Raw genomic sequence first — 20,668 nt, forward strand, 5'->3', positions numbered from 1 at the left:
CCTCAGTCGTGCTGTTTAGGCTTCAGCACCTCATAATGTTGATATTCAGACGGATCTCTGTATTTCCTATGCTAATTCGAGCCGAGACGTTGAATTAATTTCTAAACTTATCAACCTTCCTCATGAGCGTTTGAGAATATACTGATTTTCGATACGTTTACACACTCTCGATTACCATGTGCAGAGCACACCGATGGAAACGAGGCGGCCGGTTTATGATTTTCCTTCCATTTGTAACAGGAAATAAACGTGACACTTCGGAAATCGGAAGCAGAAAGTTTTGCTTCACCTATTTTGCATCGAGAGCCAAGCTTTCCCAAGAATCACCTGGAATATACTTTCATGACCATTCGGTTCTCCTAAGGGGGTGAAGATAAACAAACAGCCTTGTTTTGACAGAGAGAATATAGACCTTTACTCCTCCTGACATGCTGCACTGGCTTGCCTGTCCATTAGATGCTTATGACATGAATGCATAATTCACATTCAGCCTGGTTTATGGTCCTCTCTACACCGCACTGAACCACACTCTGAACTGCACCACAATCCCTGCCGCTGAATGAGACGGCAAGCTGAGACGACCAAAGATTATGTTGATGCGCATCACACCGGGGATGAAATAGGATGGCTTTTTGTCTCACATAAACAGAGCTAAATTGCAGACTCAGAGCTGACCTGCCATAATGGTGTTTGAGTTTTCTTTGCACTTGTTTATTTTACTTCTTCTCTGTTGGTTATTGATATTTAAGACCATGGTCCTGTTTTTGACACAGGGATCTAAATTATTTGAAGTATAAATACATCAAATAGGAAGGAGGTATAGGGAAACTAGCAGGTATACATGGAATGGTAAACTGGTTCTCTGTGTTTACAGACGCAACTGTGATTACCAGTCCAGCAGGTCATCTGGATGTGACTGTAGGTGAGAGTATTGTCCTGCCCTGTCAGGTATCGCACGACCCAACTCTTGACCTCAAGTTCACCTGGTTTTTCAACGAGCAGCTCATTCACTTTGGAAGCCACGGAGCTTATTTTGAAAAAGTTGGTGGGGTAAGTACAACTCCGGGTCTGAAGGGAGGTCCAGGCTGTGGCTGGAGGGTAGAAAATGATGGAAGCACGAGCTATCGGCTAGAGGCTGAACACGAACATCCCCTTTAGATCACAATCATAATGTGAGCTTCAGAAGCCACGCACACATATACACACAATTATCTGATTTGAGTTGTTTAAATGATGTTTGACGTTCATTACAGAAGCACTACAAAACAGATGAAGCACAGATTTCCTGCCTAGATGTTTTAAACTCTTCTGAGATGTAAAACAAGTACTTTTATGTCATCCCCTTCTTTTTATGTTTTCTTTTGACAGCAGTGACTTTGTAAAACTAAAATCAAAAGCATACCATCAGAGGGGGAGTTTAAAGAAAGGCCACTTGGGAAGCATTTCACTCTCTATATAAGAACAACATTCTCTACATACTAATTTTTTTATTACAGATGAAAAGCTACAGATAATTGAACCTGGAAATATTTGGACATTGACACGGTTTGGGTCATTTTAGGTCTGTGGTGAAATAAAAAAGATTTAACTGAAGTGAGCACAGACTTTTAGCTTTTATTCAGAAATATCAGTGAAATGTTTAGGTTCAAAATTAATTCAGCTGTGCTTATCTTCTGTTGCATCTTATTGTAAGCATGCGTCACACTGCTTCCACTGTGTTTCACATAGTATCATGTGTGTTTTGGAGTCTTCTCCATACTTTGTTCATCTGTTCATAAGATTACCTTAGACTTGAGAGAGCATCTTTGTAATGTTATGGGTTTACAGCAAGCCTTTTCAATTCTAGTACTACCTTTTACCTGGTGAACGGAATAATGAAGGAGTCGTTAACATTTCCAGCTTCTGAGTTGTACAAATGTGTTTGCTTCCTTGAAAAAAAAGTTAGACGCATATTGAAGAATCTTTCCTCCAAATTCAATATGACTAATCTGAAATTTAAGACAAAAATCTTTACGTTTAGCCATATTCAGCTAGCTAAATTTAGTTGTGGTGGTGTCCAAGTCTACGTATATCCACCTGACTGTGTATAGAGTAATGTGGGAACAGGGAAGTAGTTTGTGATCCATTAAAAGTAACACATTTTTTAGCAACTGTATTCCAGCTTCAGCTTTCACATTTATGATGAATCATGCAGCCTTGATTGTTTTTTTGTGTCTTTTTAATTATTATAACAGAACAGGAGGACGCTATTTTGCTTGTTCTGCTTGTTAATAACACCTCCTACATTGACAAAAGCAGCAACCAAGAAACTCATAATGCATTGCTCAGCCATGTGCTACGTGTGATCATCATCTTTTAATAAGGAAAAGCAATTATAAGGCCCGGGCTTCTTGTTTTTCTATTTCGTTTTTTGCTTTTGTTTGTTTGTTTGTTTATTTGTTTTTGGCATGATCATAAACGACAAGAAACTTTGCGGTTCAATATAGCAAACAAATCAGACTCTTGCATACACCGAATATGCTGACATGTTGTGAATAGTCACGTTATTAACTTACCTCATGTGTTTTGCATAAATGTGACTTTGTGGATATGCTTTATTTATTAATTAATTTTTTTGCAAAGCTGTCTGCCTTTTAATATTCATTGAGTCCTCCGTGAACTCGAAGAGAGTGAAGCCTCCACATAGAATAAAAGCGAGTCGTGACCTTATCCGTAAAATAAAAGCTTTACAACTGTAGATACTTTAAGATCCAAGTGCTGTTCCACTAAATGTTTGAATTTCAGTATTTGATTTCTACTTTCTGATGCCCTCGCTGACATTTTTTCAGCAAAGCTCAGAGTGAACTGAAAAATGTCAACTGCAAGTCGCTGAATGAGTTAACTGTAAAGTTTTATGTCACACTGTGAGTTTTGTTAACTTGCCAACATTTTACAGCTCAAAGAAAAGCTGTGCTACTTGCGTCTTATAAAGGCAATCGCTTTAAATGAATGGATGTTACTGATAAATTGTGTCACTCATGGAAAAAAGAAAAAGAAATGTTAGCTAAAATGAAAAAAAAAACATCAGACATCACCCTGTTGTGGGGTTTGACACGGTTTTTATTAATATCTGTAGATTTCAACCTGCAGAACCTCTGAAACAGCTTTTATAAAATCAGTTCATGATTTCCAGATTCCCTTGTAAACCTCTCTGACTTTTAAGGTGCATATTATTCTTTCTATTGACACAAAGTTACGGCCAGACTGAATTTTTCTGATTTTGAATCAAACACAAATTGAAGTGCAGATATTCAGTTTTAATTCAAGGGGTTTATTAAAAGGTAAACATTTAATATGCAGTTTAGCGTTTCTGACGATCAAAAGTAACTGGACCATTGATTGTTCCTTTGATTGATGACAAGCAGATAAAAGGTCTGCTGGCTCAAAATATTGTATTTGCACTTGGTCCTTCCAATATGAGGTCCAATTAGAAGCCAGTGCAAGTGAAGGAGGACTCAATGGGCTGAAAGAAACAAACAAAAGTAAAAAAAAAAAATAACCTAAATAAATTTAAAAGGAGTAAAAACTTTAAATGTGGCACATTCATGAAAATAATAAATGCACTGGGAAGAAAACATCTAAAATCTCTGCAAATAGATAATGACCCATATTTCCCAATGACTAAGCTGGTCACCTCAACACAATAGATCACGCAGAAAACAAAACTGAAGGCAGATAGAACCACGAGCATTGGCTGTGGTAACAGTATTTTATGTATGTCACGCTGTGAAACAGCTTGCGAGTCAATTGTCCAGTCTCTGAAGGTCAGGGACAATTTATGAAAATGGTAGTAATTCAAAAACAAACAGTCAATACAATAGTTTCATTAAATGTCTTAGATTAAACTACACAGGCCTTAAGGACACTTTGAAGGTGATAGGTTTGTAGCTTGTACCTATCTGCTGGAACGTTGAAGACAATATAATTACACACAAGCAAAACACAAGTAGGCAAGCTTCTTCATGTTACTCGTGCACGGGAGAGAACCGGACAACCGCTTGACTCCAGTTGGTCTCGTCCGTCCCTTCCATACCACTGTCCTTTTATTGAGGTTACATGAATATGCATAGGTTCATTAACATATGACGTCCACATACACACAAAGAGTACCTTGCCTGTGTATGTGGGTGTGTGTATGTGTGTGTATGTGGGCGTGTGTGTGTGTGTGTGTGTGTGTGTGTGTGTGTGTGTGTGTGTGTGTGTGTGTGTGTGTGTGTGTGTGTGTGTACTGCTGATCAAAGGGTCATAAAAGCACACAAGCAAACATCCTTGGTCAGGAAGAGGGTAGACTAGACCCCCCCGGTAAGGAAGTCCAGCAGGTCATCTAAACAGAAAAGCACTCAGACTAGAACAGACATAGCTACGTTAATCCCACCATAAATCAGCAAGGGAAGATACGATCTCTCCTCTCTTCATGCTACACAGAGTTGTTACAGACCTCTTAGGATGAGACATTCTTTCAATCTACAAATGATTATATACTTCTAAGCATATGTGAGTAAATGTTTCTAAGCATAAATGACAATCAACAATACAAACTCTAACAGAAGGTTTGATTTAAGAACCACTGTGGGGGTATATAGAGGTTAAAAAAAGCAGAGTTATTGTCCAAATACTTATGGACCTAAATGGAAATGAATGCTCCTAGCTGCAGCTTTCACAGCCATTTCAGGCACAAAATAAGACCTCCTCCTGGTGTAGCTCTGAATATCTGAGCCTGTGCTTCCATTTCTGTTGCTGGAACAAATACTTTTTAAAAAAAATAATTATTAAATCAAATAGAAGTGAAAACCTGCTGAGACATGATTAGTAATCAAACCTCGGACTACAAGCAAAACCAGAAATCTTGCTTTGTATTTATCTTTTGTATCCATGACTACACTTTTTATGAGTTTTTCTAGCAGTCTCACTTGATATTGCAAGCAAGGTTATCTCACAATAACATTTTGCATACTGAGAGATCTGTGGCCTAATATATTCTTGCCTATGTTATTTTAATAATGGGTATCAAAGAGTGGATGACTTGGAGCAACTGAATTTTTATCTCTTTAAAATGTCCCTGATTATACATCAAAGTAGTTACCAAGTATCATCCTGTTTCACAGTTCCCTACTTTCACAGATAAGACATCAACTTAACATTAGCTCCAACTTTAAAGTTCAAAGCTAATAATGCATTTGGCATTGAATGGTTGTCTGCAGAGTAAATGGAATCAGAGAGAATAAAAGGGACGAAGCTGAAAGAAGCTTTTTAATACCTCACAAAGACCTGTGCTCAGAAATGATGAAATGATGAAAAGCAGCACTCAGTCATTTGGTGTGTCCCTGGATTCATGTTGTACCTTTTTCCTTCATAATGCAAGGAACTGCCAAAATAAATCACGACAAGCTCTTTTCCTTGATTTTGCAACTTTATAACACAAGATTCTGTGTTATTCCCTTTTTTGTTTTGTTTCTCCCCTGACATCTGGACCAGCAGCGATCGGATGGTGACATTATGATCCGGAATATTCAACTGAGGCATGCTGGGAAGTATACCTGTGCTGTTCAGACCAAGGTGGACAGTATTTCTATTGCCACTGATGTGGTTGTGAGAGGTAAGGGAAAAAAGCAGAAGATCAAACCCAGATATGTTTATTTAATAACTTTTTTCTTTCAGAATTTCCAAACCTGAACCAGGGCATGCAATGCCCTTATCATTGTTATTGTCTAACATTTAAACAATGTGCGTATGGACTTATGTAGTAGTATTGTGTTAGATCCAAAGTACAAAGTCGTTGTATTTTCTTGTATTCTTGCATACTTCCCAGTAATGATTTTGTCTGAACTATTGAGAAAAGTGAACCTCTTTTGGTCGTGTTTGCAGCGAGAGTCTGGGGCTGCTCAGGCCAAAGCTAAAGCGTCACATTTAGATAAATGGAGCTCGTTCATCAGTTCTCCCTCTTACCGCTGCTGAGACAGACCAGCTCTGATTACGATCGCAGCTGTGACTGTGGCAGCAGCCGTGGATGTGCTTTGGTTATTATTTTGGCTGTGACACATTATGGTTTTTTTTAATGGGGCCAACAGTGACAGTTTAGTAGTTAATTGTAGCAGCTGGACATATTCATATAGTGCCACCATAGACTGAACCACAGCAGCAGCCGAGGTCTGAAGAAAAACCGCATGCATCCACGGCTTCACCTGTCACAGCCAGGCGGAGCAGCTGCAGCTGTGCTCTTAACTGGGGCTATACTGTGGAAGATCGGCCTCTTAAAATGAGAAATGAGCACTACATGCGTCGCGTAAAGAGTCACATTATCTCCTTATTCCTTAGTATTTGCAGATGGTTTTCTTGTAGCTGGCAGTAAATTCTAAGTGGACTGGAAGAGCTCACCAAATGTTCCTGTGGAGCAGAAGGAAATATAAAATGTTCACTGACCTCCATTTCGGAGACACCAGAGAAAAGGAGAAGATAATAGCAATAGTTCACTTGAGTAGCAAACAGCTACACTCACATTAAAGTGAACACATGTATTACAGCTGATTCATGAGTCGACTCATTAGAGATTGAAACAAACTTTCCTTTTTATCGTCTATGTTAACGTACCAAAAATGAAATAAAAGATTGCAAATAATTACTTCTTGTGTGTATAATTAAAGCATTTTTTCCTTTTTTTCTCCCTTTTTCTATCCTATTTATTAAATTGTGCATGCTCTAATTTATCTCTGCAATCCCTGGCAGAGATTCTGGTGGCAGCGCAGCCACAAAAACATCTTGTTAAATGTAGAAAGTCTACATTTTCCAGAAAAAAAAATCAATGTTCTGTTTTTATATTTTTGATACGCATTCATTATTGTGAGTGTTGATTTTGGACTCGGTGTAATTCAGTATTGCACTCGAGCTCCACAAACACTGTCTACTCAGTCTCTCATATCACCTATAATCTTGAGCTGCTATGTATCAATATATTTGAGTAACCTGTGACTTACTGTCTTTTTAGGTCCTCCAGGCCCCCCTGTGGACTGTCAGGTGACTAAGATGACAGAGACCACTGCCTCTCTGTCCTGGGGTCCTGGCACGGACAACCACAGCCCTATCCTAAGCTATACCATCCAGGCCAGAACGCCCTTCTCTCTCGGGTGGCAGGCTGTTACCACAGGTTTGCTTATTTAAATGTGTTTGTGTGGCTAGAAAGTTTAGTGAAAGGTTAAAAAATGAGAGATGGGGTAACTGGTAGCTGTCCTTTCCAAACTCCACACATAAAATGCAGATAACTAAAACTTCACCCTCTTGGCTAATTATCAGTGAAATCAATGAAAGGTTACTTCTGTGATGTTTTTCAGTTCCTGAGCTGCTGGGGGGGAAGCAGCTGTCAGCCACTGTCACTGACTTGAGCTCCTGGGTGGACTACGAGTTCAGAGTCTTGGCGATCAACAGCATCGGAACAGGAGAGCCCAGCAAACCCTCCAAAAAGGCCCGCACCAAAGACACGCGTATGTATCAGAAGCTCCTTGCATTTTTTCTGATGCCAACATTGGGAAAAGTGGTTTCAGGATCATTCTCATCATGTACTGAATACTTAAAAAAAACCTTATTGTCCTATTTTATTTCAGTAAACTTTCTGCTTCTGCAAGATAAGCATGACAGAACTAATAAAATTACTGATGCCTGGAAGCTTTAGTACAACAGTATTGAAAAGGAAAAAGAACTCCACTTTAGCACACTAAACAGCAGGGCTGGACTGACACATCAACACACTTTTTGCCAAAGTTTAAACAATAAAGTAGTTCAACAAAAGTTGAACTTTTTGGAAGGTTTGAGTTCCGTTACATCTGGATAAAACTATAACAGAATTGCATTAAAAGAACATCATACCCGCAGTCAAACAAGGTGGTGGTAGTGTGATGGTCTGGGGCTGCTTTGCTGCTTTACCTGGACAACTTGCCGTAATTGATGGAAACATGAATTCTGCTCTCTAATAGAAAATCCTGAAGGAGAATGTCCAGACATCAGTTCATACCTTGAAGTTAAAGCTCACTTAGGTTACGTAGCAGGACAATGATCACAAACAAACTGACAAGTTCACCTCTGAATAGCTCAAAAAAAGAAGGCTTTGGAATGACGTGGTCAAAGTCTGCACTCAAATCAGATTGAGTTGCTTTGGCATGATCTCAAACAGGTGCAATGTCAAACTTGTGAAGTACTCTTATAAGTCTGTATTTAAGGAATTTGCAACTTTTTTGAACACGTTCGATATCAAAACCTGTTTCCATGCTATGTTATTTCATGGTGAGAAACAGAATACTGGGTGTATGTGTTGGACATGACTATCTAACCCTGTTCGAATCTGTTAGTTCCCAGGTTAACTCCAGCAAGGGTGAGTGGTGGTGGTGGAGGACGTTCAGAGCTGGTCATCACTTGGGAGGTAAGCATGTATTTAAATGCATTTAGGAAAATGTTATTTAGAGTTTGTTGCTGTTGTCGTTGTTAACATCTGAATGTAAAGTAAAGGTCAAAGTAAGAGTGAGGTTGCAGAGGGCAGTCAGACATCAGCTAAAACAAAAGAATTAAAAACAACAATGTTTTCATTTTTGTTATTTCCCTAATTTACATGCGCTGGTTTTATCTCAGCTCATTGTAAGTCTCTACTGCTGTTTTGCTCCCCTCCATTGCCCTTCGCTTGACTTTTTGCTCAAAAACTTTCTAGCTTGTAAACAGAATAGAAAAGAGGGTGAGGTGTGGCCTGTGGTGTGACATCCTGTGGTCTTGAATTTTGCTTATTGTGCCTTTAACCAGACAGGATGATCATTTCGTGCAAAGTCTTGCATGTACAGTAATGCCCTCAGCTTCTTTTAGGTTTTAATATCTTCGGGATCATTCATGCATTTCTCTCTTGAGTCATTGCTCTGAGTCATCTTGTACCTTCTTAGCCTGTTCCCGAGGAGATGCAGAGCGGCCCGGGCTTTGGATATGTGGTGGCTTTCCGCCCACTCGGGGCGCAGGGCTGGATGCAGGCTGCTGTCACGTCCCCAGATGCTTCTAGATATGTCTTCAAGAATGAGAGCATCCCTCCCTTCTCCCCTTATCAAGTCAAAGTCGGGGTTTACAACAACAAGGGAGAAGGCCCTTTCAGTCCTGTGACCACTATCTACTCAGCAGAGGAAGGTGTGCACTCCTAAAGCACAAACACTGTGTCAGTGATCAGAAGCACAAATACTACATTTTCTGACAGACTTTAGTCTTTTTGTCACATTTTAATATAATATAATTTGAATATAATTCCAAGGATGTTATTGCTTAAAATAAACACTGTACTTCATAACACTGGTTTCTGGTCCTAAACATAGACTGTATATAAAAGATGGAATGATCTTCCTAGTCTAAAACACTGTTGAAGCAAGTTTCCTGTTTTCATAAAGAAGTTTAAAGTAAAATAACCTCAGTTAACACTTTCCTAATCAATCTATGGCCTCATTCATTAAATTCAAGCCTTTATGAATACAGGTTCATGCTAATGTAGTAAATCATGGCTCCATTGGAGGAGAAATACAATAAGGCAAGGAACGATTTAGGGCATGACTACTTGACTGTCCGATATGTATCTGGAAGCTCTGCTCTTTATCTGTAATATCTGTTTTAAAAAAAACAGGGCTGATCAAATCACACTCTCACAGTCCCTGATCCTGAGTCCTGAGACGGCTGGTAATTTACCTTCATGCATCTTTAGCCTAATTGCACATTTTGTCATGAATATTTAATGTAACAGGACACTACACCAACTATTGAGATTTGAGCATCATTACTGGTCTTTAACATCATTTCGGCTGATAGACCATTACCTCCAACAGCCATCCCTAGTCTTAGTTGGTGTGTAACTTTGGCACCTACACCCATACACATACACAAACACCAGAATAAGGTCATTTTATCTATAAAAGGCGGCCAGAAATGTAATTATGTTTTCGCACCCAAAGTTTGTCAGTCACACAGTTAAAGAAGAAAAATCCTTTCCTCTGTGCTTTTCTTTTCTCTCTTCTCCTTCCCATCAACCCAACAACCGGTCGTGGCAGATGGCTGCCCCTCCCTGAGCCTGGTTGCGCTGGAGGTCTCATTCTGCTAAAACAGAGTTCTTCCTCCCAAGCGTCGCCAAGTGATTGCTCATAGGGGATAATCAGATCATTGGTTTTCTCTTTCTATTATTATAGGATGTTTACCTTACAGTATAAATCAACTGCAGATGGCCGGAACCGGACCTACATAAATGAAATGGAGATGTATGACAATAAATCAAGGAGGAAATGCTAATGATGTTTACATGAGAGCATTTCCCATATTATTACATTAACGTTGGTATTATGGTCTGTTAAAACCACAGGGTAAATTTATCGCTTCTGTATATTCATTAAGCCACACAGTGTCTATAGGCTTAATAAATCCATGTCTTCCTCTCTTTCCCCGGTGCCCCTGGTGTCTGTGTTTCAGAGCCCAGCAGAGCTCCAGGGAGGCTCAGGGCTCGGAGCGTATCAGCGTCCGAGGTAGAGGTCACCTGGAAGCCACTGCCCTGGAGCAACAACCGCAGACGCATCCTAGGCTATGAGGTCAAACCCACACAAGCCCACACAATAGGTCTTGTACAAACATGTTGGACAGCACCAGCAACACGAATAACTAGTGGCAATGTATCTGTTTTTGATTTTTGCAGAATAGCATTGTGACCTTTTTGCATTAGTGTTTATATTATTCATTTATGAAGTAAACTGCAGTATATGAGGGCCCTCTGGCTTTCATGCCCACAGAGAATATTGAGTAACAAAATAGATGCAAGCGTAATCCGTGTATTCTATGTGTGTGTGTTTAGTTGCAGTACTGGAGTGAGAAGCAAAAGCAAGAGGCAGCTACGGTGATCAGGACAGCAGGGAATAAAACTTCAGTACTCATCAGGGATCTGGAAGGCAGCAGTACCTATTACGTGTGTCTGCGGGCTTACAACAGCGCTGGAGTGGGCCCACAGAGCAACATAGTCAATGTCACAACCAAGAAACCGCGTAAGGACTAAGATACTGAAGGCGAATGACAGTCTTCTTTTGTGTATTGTTTTTCTTGTTTTTGTTTTCTTCTTCCTTTTCTTTTGGCTGTAGCTGCATGGTCCATTCAGTGTATTGGATTTCACCAGTAACTGAAGAAGGAACCATTCACTGCAAAACAATGTGGCGCTTTCATTTGTGTCGCTGTTTTTTCACCGAATTGTGTTTTATGTTGTCGAGACTTGAAATGCGTTAAAGGCTTTTCTCTCACATAAAAAAAAAACATTGTTCCAAACATCTAAATATTTTTGGTGGGTTTTACGGTTTTCTTCTCTCGCGCACATGGATACGCTGCTTCGTGTCCTGGCATCTTACTGATGCAAAGAGCGTGAAAGTAACAGACGTCAAAGCAGGTGTCGGCGTAAGTTTCTGCCACACCGTGTTATTTATGTTATTATGTTATGACATCTGTACTTGAGTCCCTGTTTGCCGTTTGCAGCAGTGCATCTCATGTCATGTGAATGCAAACGTTTGAGAAAGAAGCAAGAAAATCTGAAGTTGTGGATAATGGTTTAAAGCGTTAATTGTCAGACATATGTCTTTAATCTTATGCTCACATGCGCAAATAATATAAATCGCCGTATTCTCGTTATAACATGATACAAATCTTTCATGGCTTTTTGTTACTTCCCCATTAACTTAAAAAAAATAAATAAATGGTAAATGGCCTGTATTTATATAGCGCCTTACTAGTCCCTAAGGACCCCAAAGCGCTTTACATATCCAGTCATCCACCCATTCACACACACATTCACACACTGGTGATGGCAAGCTACATTGTAGCCACAGCCACCCTGGGGCGCACTGACAGAGGCGAGGCTGCCGGACACTGGCGCCACCGGGCCCTCTGACCACCACCAGTAGGCAACGGGTGAAGTGTCTTGGATTGTTCTCACTGCTCACTCCTAACAGTGGGATGATAAACTGATAATGAGAAATCTCCTTCATGCTGAGTTGGTTCATGACTGTTTAACGACTTGACAGCCTCTTTTTTTCTTCTCCCTCTTCCCCTTACCCTGCTCCCTGTGTCCTCACTCAGCACCCAGTCAAGCCCCAGTTAAAATTATGTGGAACACTTCCAACTCCAAGGTCATCCTGAAATGGGACCAAGTGCACGCCCTGGAGAATGAGTCAGAAGTCACAGGATATAAGGTAAAGTTTTACACTTCCACGGTAGCCTGCCTCAGCAAGAATCAATTCAAAGCTGACAAGTAAAGGGTTTTATAGATAGTAACATAACAGAGAATGATAGACTGTTACTTGGTCCATTTGCTTCATTAGAGCACGCTGTTATTTATGAACACACTGGTTGTGCTGATGAACTTCTCAGAGTGTTATTAATAAATGGGAGCCTCATTTTATCCCCTGCATTGGTGTAATATTCTGCAGCATTTCACTTTAACCTCGGAAGTCCTACACAAATTGCCTCCTCGCCTTAAACCAGCGGTCCTGTGATAACCCAAACACCCACAGCACCCATTATTTTTAGCCACATAGTTTAAACTGTACAACTGTTCTGAGCGAGTCATCTCAGGAAAAGCATGTACGAAGTAAAATCTTATTGGCGTTCATCTTCCCGTATTGTGACATTTAACTTGCCACTGCAGCATCAAGTGCACAATAGATATTATAATAACTGCTTCAGGGTTTTTATCTTCATCTGTCTTTCCAAGTGTCACTTGGCTTGTAAATGTAAATAAATAGGAGCATGAATTTGCAGCTTCCTACGCTAAACAGGCGGAAAGTGTGAAGACTTGGTCTTAGTCGTATTATTCCCGTTACAAGTGAAGTGAAAGTGGAGAGCTTGGCGTGCGTTAAAATGGGCAGATGCATCCAAACCGCAGCTGAAAAGTCAGGACTGAAGATTTCTGGCAGTTCTGCCTTATCTCTACTGAGCCCTCTCCTCCAGTGACCCGGCACAGTCATGTGCAGATATCTTAAAGCAAGAGTCTCGTTCTTGTTAACTTTCAGATACTGCTCACTCCAACTCGCTGAGCTGCAGCTCACACTTAGATTTTCCTGTCAGCGCGCTAGGAAGGAAAAATAAAACACTCATATGTCTCATTGTGAGTGCCTTCATGCCACGCCACACTCTGTTATCATCGTTCGCACTCTGTTTCCTTCAGGTGATGTACAGCCAAGACAAACACAGTCGTCCCAACGTGGTGGAGACCAACAACACCTCTTTGGAGTTGTCGCTGCCGGTCAACCAAGGCTATGTAATCCAAATTAAACCTTTCAGTGAGGGAGGTGAAGGGATCAGCAGCCGCCAGATTACCATCCCCAAGATAGCAGGTAGGACAGTCCTGAAACATTTCTTTCTCTCTTTTTGTGAGAATGAATATATTCAAGCTGGGGTTGAGACATACAGAAAAAGGCCCTTGCATATACCTGTGCACGCTCAGGAAAGAATTATATCCACTTTAGCTTTTCAGCACCCTTTTCTGAGTGGAAGTAATTTAGGTCCTCTAGTTTCGCTGCAGAGAAACACTGTGACAGCACTTCTTTTGATCAAGCCGTGCGAGTCTAACAATGCACATACTGCAAGCCTGGCACTTGTACAAACACACCCTGCAGCTGCATTAAATAGATAAATTGTTATCCGAGAAACTCTTTTAGGAAGCTTTTTTTTTCCAAATTAATTGATGTAATATTAGTCTTCAAATAAGTAATTTCCTCTTTCACATTACCTCTAAAATAGTCTCTTATCCGCAGACCGGGAGACATACTATCAACAACATAATGGTCTCCAGCATTCTCCAAGTATGGCCAGGAGGTTGTTTGAGAGTGGATGTGCCATTTGGATCAAACTATGTGTGTTGCTGTTGCCTGCCTCAGTAGTCCAGCTCTTTGAAACTCGGGTCGCCCCCATAACGGAATATGTTATACTAGTGCCATCTATTGATAAGTGCACGCACTCGCATCTCGCATCAGTTCTTTGTACTTCAATGTAGAGCCGTTCTGCTCTGTGATAATTTATCACGTAAAAGTCTGCACTCAATGACCTTCTAACGTTTTTTCATGCGTTTCTAGACCACGCCAGACTTTTTAAATGCAAGACCAAGCGCCTGTTGGATTTTGATTTGATTGTGTTTTTCAGACGCCATAGCCGCGGGAGCAGCCTCGGAGTTCTCGGCCTTCCCCACGGTCAATCTTGCAGCCCTAATCATCACAGCCAGAACGCTGCTATGACAAATGTCTGCAGGAACCAGGCTCTGCAGCTGCTTATTAAGAGGAGAAAAAGCAGGTCAAAGACAACAACAGGCTGACAGCCACATTCCCACCTGCTCCCTTTCCTGCACTACTGTGTCTTTCCTCTTCTTTCTACAAATATCGCTTTGTGGGGAAGATTCTTTTCCTCCACCTTTCTAAAGTGGTTACTGAAAGGAACTGGCTCTTTCATAAGTTGCTTTTATGGAACTGAAAGGACACTGTGGCTCGACTGCAGTCTCTTTGAATACGTTTTTTTTTTTTTCACTCGCCTTCTTTCTAACCAGTGGATGTTCTCGTATGGTTTTCATCTTGGAGGCCACAATAGAATGTGTGTATATGTTCTTGCTTAAGAGGCTGTGCAGGTTTTATTAAACAGATGTGTATGTTCCACTGGACTCTTCTCGGTTGATGGGATTTAAACATGACAGAGAGTGAAGGAGTTCTAAAGCAAGTGAGTATCATTAAGCTTAATTTGAGACAGGAAGTGGTTGAAGCCATTTCCCTGCTGTCTTTGAAAAACCTCCTGCGTTCTAATGAGGAAAAAACAACTGTTAGTCATCCCCTGCTAAAAAGCAGGGAGCTAAGTCTCATTGCTTTATGACAACCAGAATCTGAGACCTTTGTAACTTTTACCTGTATTTTATTCATGCTTTTATGTCACATCAAAACCTCAGCTGCCATGAAACTGAGTGGAACCAAAGGTACAGAGCCTACAAGGTTCAGTTATACCTGTTGTATTGTGAGAAAATGCTGCGTGTCCATCCCAGTATTACTTCCACTGTAAACAGCAGATCTTTGTTGACTAATTGATGTCTCATCTTCTTCTTTCATCTATGAAAAGTGTGCAACAAAGGCACGCCGAATAATGTCAGCTGCGTTGTCGCACATGTCGCGTATGTATGAAATCCTCAGGTCCCAAATTGAGCCTTAAGTCCTATGGTTATATCCCACGTTGTTATTATTCAAAAGAGGTTTTATTTATACTCCTTTTCTTTATCCGCGTTGTATTTTGGCTCAGTCATGCTCTAATTTAGATCATGTTTTTTAGGCGGTTTTAGGACATAACAGGCCTTTGTCTTCTGTCCTTCATAATGAGCATTGTAATACAATAAGTGGCAGATATTTACTGACGTTTCCAGCTTATTACAAAGTAGCGGGAGTACTTTACTGTCAGCCGCTGTTAGGCATGAAATCAGTCAGTGTGTGTACCTTGCTTAGGGTGTCTGAAACGGAACAACCTGCTTTTAATAAACATAAAGTCATTTTCCTTGTTTCTTTTATTGATGTCTGAAGTGGAGAGTTTGCATACTTCAAAATCTAAGTGCTGGGTTTTTCCATCAGACTACCCATATGGGTATAATTTTCACATTTCTAACAGAGCCTTATAAAATTAAAACAAAAAAACAAAAACCAGCCTAACCCACTTATTGCTTCTCTATGGAATTTTCAACTCTATCACCGCTCTGGAAAAGTGTGAAAGTTCAGGTTTTCATTTGATCTATTTTCCAAGCAGAAAATCTGATATTTAATTTGTTATTTAATTTGTTATGAGGTCAAACAAAAAAAGTTGTCCAGATGAACAGGTTCTACTTTCTGCATCACACCAAAATCTATCAGTTCCTGTTATTCATCAGCCTGTGGGATCACCTACAGTCACATGACTGATTGAATTTCATACATCTATTCATGCATGCAGTTAAATGAAATGTAATTGTTTCATTTGTGAATACAGATTTCTATAAACTGGTTGAAACTGTGCAGCATTAAGCTTAACCAAACACAACCTGTAATGGTGTATCTGAACTGCACGAGCTTCATGGACTCTTTTTCTTCAGAGTTTCTTGCTCACATCAGGTCAGTATTGCTTTATATTTAGGAAGCTTGCCAAAAGGGGTTCTGTTTAAAGGTATATTGGGATGAACAAACACCCTAGGCAAGCTCTTCAATAAAAGAATGGTGTTTTATTGAAGAGGCTTGCATTGCACAAGAACAATGGTGTTCTTGTGCAATGCAAGCCTTTATCAGAGTGTTAGGTTTATTTTCTAGTGTTGTTCCACTAATAAAAGTTAGGTTGGAAACCTCCACTTGTTATGTTCCACCAAGTGGAATCTGAAACTTAGATGAGATGCTGGCAACCACATCTGTCAAAGCTGAATAAAAGAGTAGCAAAAAAAAATAACAAAAACAAAAAAAGGAACTTAAAAAAGTTCTTAAGCTCCATTCATTTTCTATTTGCATTCTTTTGACATTTGTATGTTTACATGAACAATTTTACTGACAATTTCCATCCTGTTATGTACAGTGTACCCATCTAATCATGGCGGCTTCCAGCATGTGCCATGTGACAAACATCAAGTCATCTCAGCCTGGTTTCTTACATATGAAAGTGAGTTCACTGTACTCAAACGGCCTCCAGTCACCGATGTTACGTTCCCCCGGGGGGGGGGGGGTCTAGGCGGTGAGGGGGAAGTAACAAAAAGTGACCGGGTCAGAAAAAGGAGTCAAGGAGGCAAAAGGGTTAAATTAAAGTGCTTTATTAAAGTTTCTATTAATACTAACTAAAAGAGACGGACAAGCCGCTATCACCATTTAAGAAACAAACAACTCTCAGGCGTTGGTCAATAAAGCACAAAGTAAGACAAAAAGAGGAGCTCACTAGCTGAAAACCACCAAAAACACACACACAGCTCACTAGCTGCAAACACCACAAACACTCAGCTCACTAGCTGTAACCGCACTCTGGCACTCTGGCCCAGAGCTCACCTTTCCCTGGGCTTAAATCTCCTTAACTACTGACGAGAGTCAGCTGCACAAAAGGGAAAGGTGACACCTCAGGCAGAAGAGGTAGTGGGACACGCCCACACAGGCACCTTCAGGAGGAGGCCCTGCTAGGGCCGCAACACCGATTCCCAAATAAATAGAGCACCTTCAGGATGTGAAATAGGAGATTCACATTATGAATGTGCAGCCGAGAGATCTATACCATTTTATCATGTCAACATGGATGTGAAGGTCTGAAGGCAAAAGGGGATCCAACCTGGTATAAGCAAGGTATATGTATGTGTGTTGGGTGAGTAAAAAACAAAGAGAATATATATTTATGTTAGTGTGTGTGTGTGTGTGTGTGTGTGTGTGTGTGTGTGTGTGTGTGTGTGTGTGTGTGTGTGCAAGCATGTTCCTGAAACTGTTTTATGGATAACTTTCCCAGATTTCCAAATACAGGTGTTTTTTGCAGAAACTAAAATTTGAATTGTGTCTCCTCATTAAACTCCTCACTAAAACTTAGAAACTACTTAAATGCAAAAAAGGTAAATATGCAATATTCACTGCCTGAAAAAGAAACGCATGCCTGAACCGTGTCTTTCTAATCATTTACAGCACTAGTATAGTATTAGAGACACAGATCAAACAGAGGGATTGTCATTTATCTTGTTCTCCTTGTTTTTTTTCTCTTGTCTTTATTCATTTTCAAATGAATGCAAGTACAATGTACAGCAAGGATACAGCACTAAGCAGTGGAAAGCAGCAGAGCAGAAGAGATGAAGCTGCAGAGGAGGAGGAGGAGAAGAAGGAGAACTCTGTACAGAAGGACAAGGTTAGGTTTAAGGGTCTGCCAGAGGTCAATCAGACTTCGGCACCAGGTGTCTCAGCCACAGTCGAGGGTCTGCGATTATTCACAGTCTGGTTATTACAGTCTGGTCATTGTCACATGTCCGTGAGTGGGCCTTTTCTGGACAGAGAGAGGTAAGTCAGACCATGCTGGTCGATCCAGTGAAGGATGGTGAGAAGGACTTCAGCTGGGTATGCTTGATGTTGCAGCTAAGCTGGCTTCTTTTAGGTAACCGGTGCCCCCTAGTGTACATCAAGCCCATTTCCATTAACTACTATACATCTTCACGATCCACTAAACAGCACCAAATATACAGTACAAGGTATGCGTGGTTGCATTATTCTTTTTTCCACCTTTCAGTTTGACACCCACATCCATGACTAAGCATCACTTTGGAACCAAAATAAGGAACACAAAAGGAGTTACACTAGACACGTGAACATAGACGGTATAGTTTAGTGTCTGAAAGCCTGTTAATTTCCTCATAAACCTTGAGTGGCAGCTTTTGACATTTCTTTTATCAATTGTTTGAATTTTCTGCTGCATGTATTGGTCTATATATAAAATATGAGTTCTGAAAAAGATACAGAAGTTATATATTGTTTTTAACGCTAAAGACAGTATACTTAAAGGGAAACCATGTCATACCAAAAAATGTGTGCATTTGACCTTCTGACACTTTGTAATTAAAAGTTGCTCATATAAAGTTATTTCATACAAAACCAGGGTTTGTACAGTTTGACTGCTACCTCAGTTGGCACGTTACATCTCTACAGCATCCTTCTAACATCCATGTACCAAATCACACACAACTAAAAGTCCAAAGATGCGTCTCCTACTGTGTATCTTATTTCTAACATGGTACTTTACACGAAAGAGCGTCGGCAGAGCTCTGATGCATAATGCCATTTCAGCTTGGTTGCAGAACGTAAGCTCACATTATGTGGGCCACATTATGTTCATTCACTGGCAAATAAGTAGAAAACGGCTAGGTTAGGACCAGATGAACATCACCAGCGGTTTGAGAAGAGATGAGAATGTAAGAGGGCTGCAACAGAATAATCGAGTGTGCTGTCATAACTGTGTACTGTGTACTTGACATTTCCCACTTTTTTTCCACCCTCGCCAACACGCATCATTTCTCTTCAAGATTTTAGATTATTAACAATTCAGTCTCTGCAGCTTTGTAATTTCTCAGGGTGTTCCCGTCGTTGACAGAATCATCGCTCCTTATGATGAGTTAATATCCACTGAAGTCATTTACAGTCCATTCATCCAAAAGAAATCATCATCATGCAAAAGTTATCTCAGACACTACTTTTACTGATGCAGGAGCCCGTTCTGTGACTTGAACAAGGAATGTAAGCCTACTCTATGTACTTACTTACTTACTACACACACAACGGCCAATGAGGATTTAAATCCAGGTGAGTTCTGAGCGCGTATCTAAAGGCTGGGAGAGGAGAGAGACTGGGCTCATTCTGAAACATCAGCATGCTCAGAAACTACATTGCCACTGTTTGAATAAATACAACAGGTACACTGTGTATCAACAGCTCCTAATGTCAAGACATAAATGCAGATATGCATACTTACCACCCACACGTCGAGGTGAGATATGTTTAAAGGAAGTCAAATATTACTAGATAGCTAACACTGGTCCTCGCTAAATACTCGAATAAACGCCTCCAGAGGACCGCAGTCGTCTCTAATCAGTGCATCTTCATCATTCAGTGCGATGGGATGATATTTGTTTATTTGACTAGCTATGAAAACTAAACAGTTTTCACTAAACCCTGCGATTGACTGGATACTTTAACAGTACTGGAGCTACATGTACTAGATTCTATTACTCAGTGACACAATGTGAACACATTTTTTTTTTTTTTTAGCACACAGCAGGAATTACATGATGAGAGTATAAGCCACTCATATCTAAATAAAACCCTTTCCCAATGAATTCCCTGTGTTCTCTGTTTTTGTTTAGAAATACCAAAGCGAGTGATTTGAACATATAGACCCTGAGATTTTTTGCAGGGAATTTACTTGAATTATGTCTGAAATTTTTCCACATGTTTGGAATTCTTGTGGCATGTTATCAACCATGTAAAATTAATAAATGGTTTTTTTTTCTTTTTCTCTTACTTGTGAAGCCTGACTGCAAAAAAAGGTCACTCTGTTGAACATGATGACGATTTCTATAATGAAACGTTCAAATACAAATTAAATCGTTTGAAGAGTCCTGTTTCAGGTTTGTGTGTGAACTTGTATAAGAGGCTCTGGCAGAGCGCCTCAGGCAGTAGTCCTTAATCGACTGGGATGGTGGGCGGCAATTTCAAGTCGGGCACTGACGCTTCTTGTCCAAAGGGGGGCACTCTCGTCTCAGGAAATCAGGACTGCAGCAAAGAAAGGAGACGTGGATGTTAAATCCCTTAACCTCAAAAGAGTTTAGAGGATGTAAAAATCTCATCCATTGTTGCATGGCGTCAAGATGCCAGCTGTACCTCTGATGCACCGTGTCGGTCCTCAGTGGATGATTCTGTTTCCCTGACAACAACTGCCTTAGTCACCTGCATGTCTGGATGCTGCTGCTTGGCCTCCTGTATGGCAATAGCCAGAGCCTGAAAGGAAAGAGTGAAGTGTGTGTCCTGAATGAAATGAATTGCTTAAACCCCTCCACCCAAGTACCTTATGGAACTTTTCTGTATCTTACAAAAGCAGAACACAGGTTCAGATACCA

General features: G+C 40.4%; 2 protein-coding genes across 6 annotated transcripts in view; one reads left to right on the forward strand and one right to left on the reverse strand.

The window, feature by feature from the left end:
• cntn3a.1 (contactin 3a, tandem duplicate 1) overlaps positions 1-15,589 on the forward strand; it is an 84,198-nt gene extending 68,609 nt beyond the window's left edge. Inside the window, exons 13-23 of one of the 2 annotated variants that reach the window (XM_085258546.1) lie at positions 875-1,050; positions 5,515-5,635; positions 7,022-7,180; positions 7,365-7,514; positions 8,376-8,446; positions 8,952-9,186; positions 10,504-10,619; positions 10,880-11,066; positions 12,145-12,257; positions 13,232-13,400; positions 14,206-15,589. In XM_085258546.1, the coding sequence (XP_085114672.1) occupies positions 875-1,050; positions 5,515-5,635; positions 7,022-7,180; positions 7,365-7,514; positions 8,376-8,446; positions 8,952-9,186; positions 10,504-10,619; positions 10,880-11,066; positions 12,145-12,257; positions 13,232-13,400; positions 14,206-14,297 (1,589 nt within the window). In that variant the 3' untranslated portion in view covers positions 14,298-15,589. The remainder of the gene's footprint in view (positions 1-874; positions 1,051-5,514; positions 5,636-7,021; positions 7,181-7,364; positions 7,515-8,375; positions 8,447-8,951; positions 9,187-10,503; positions 10,620-10,879; positions 11,067-12,144; positions 12,258-13,231; positions 13,401-14,205) is intronic. The other variant, XM_085258547.1, reaches the window with a different exon arrangement.
• Positions 15,590-17,735: 2,146 nt separating this feature from the next.
• The window catches only part of LOC146550200 (band 4.1-like protein 1), a 47,211-nt gene continuing 44,278 nt past the window's right edge, over positions 17,736-20,668 (reverse strand). For all 4 annotated transcript variants that reach the window (XM_085258873.1, XM_085258872.1, XM_085258874.1 and 1 more), the window contains 2 exons: positions 20,433-20,549; positions 17,736-20,324 (listed from right to left, as the gene is read on the reverse strand). In XM_085258873.1, the coding sequence (XP_085114999.1) occupies positions 20,319-20,324; positions 20,433-20,549 (123 nt within the window). In that variant the 3' untranslated portion in view covers positions 17,736-20,318. The remainder of the gene's footprint in view (positions 20,325-20,432; positions 20,550-20,668) is intronic.

The sequence above is a fragment of the Mchenga conophoros genome, linkage group LG20 (assembly GCF_057382185.1).
Source record: "Mchenga conophoros isolate Kocher_MC1m ecotype Shallow Benthic linkage group LG20, M_conophoros_male_GT1.1, whole genome shotgun sequence".
Lineage (NCBI taxonomy): Eukaryota > Metazoa > Chordata > Actinopteri > Cichliformes > Cichlidae > Mchenga > Mchenga conophoros.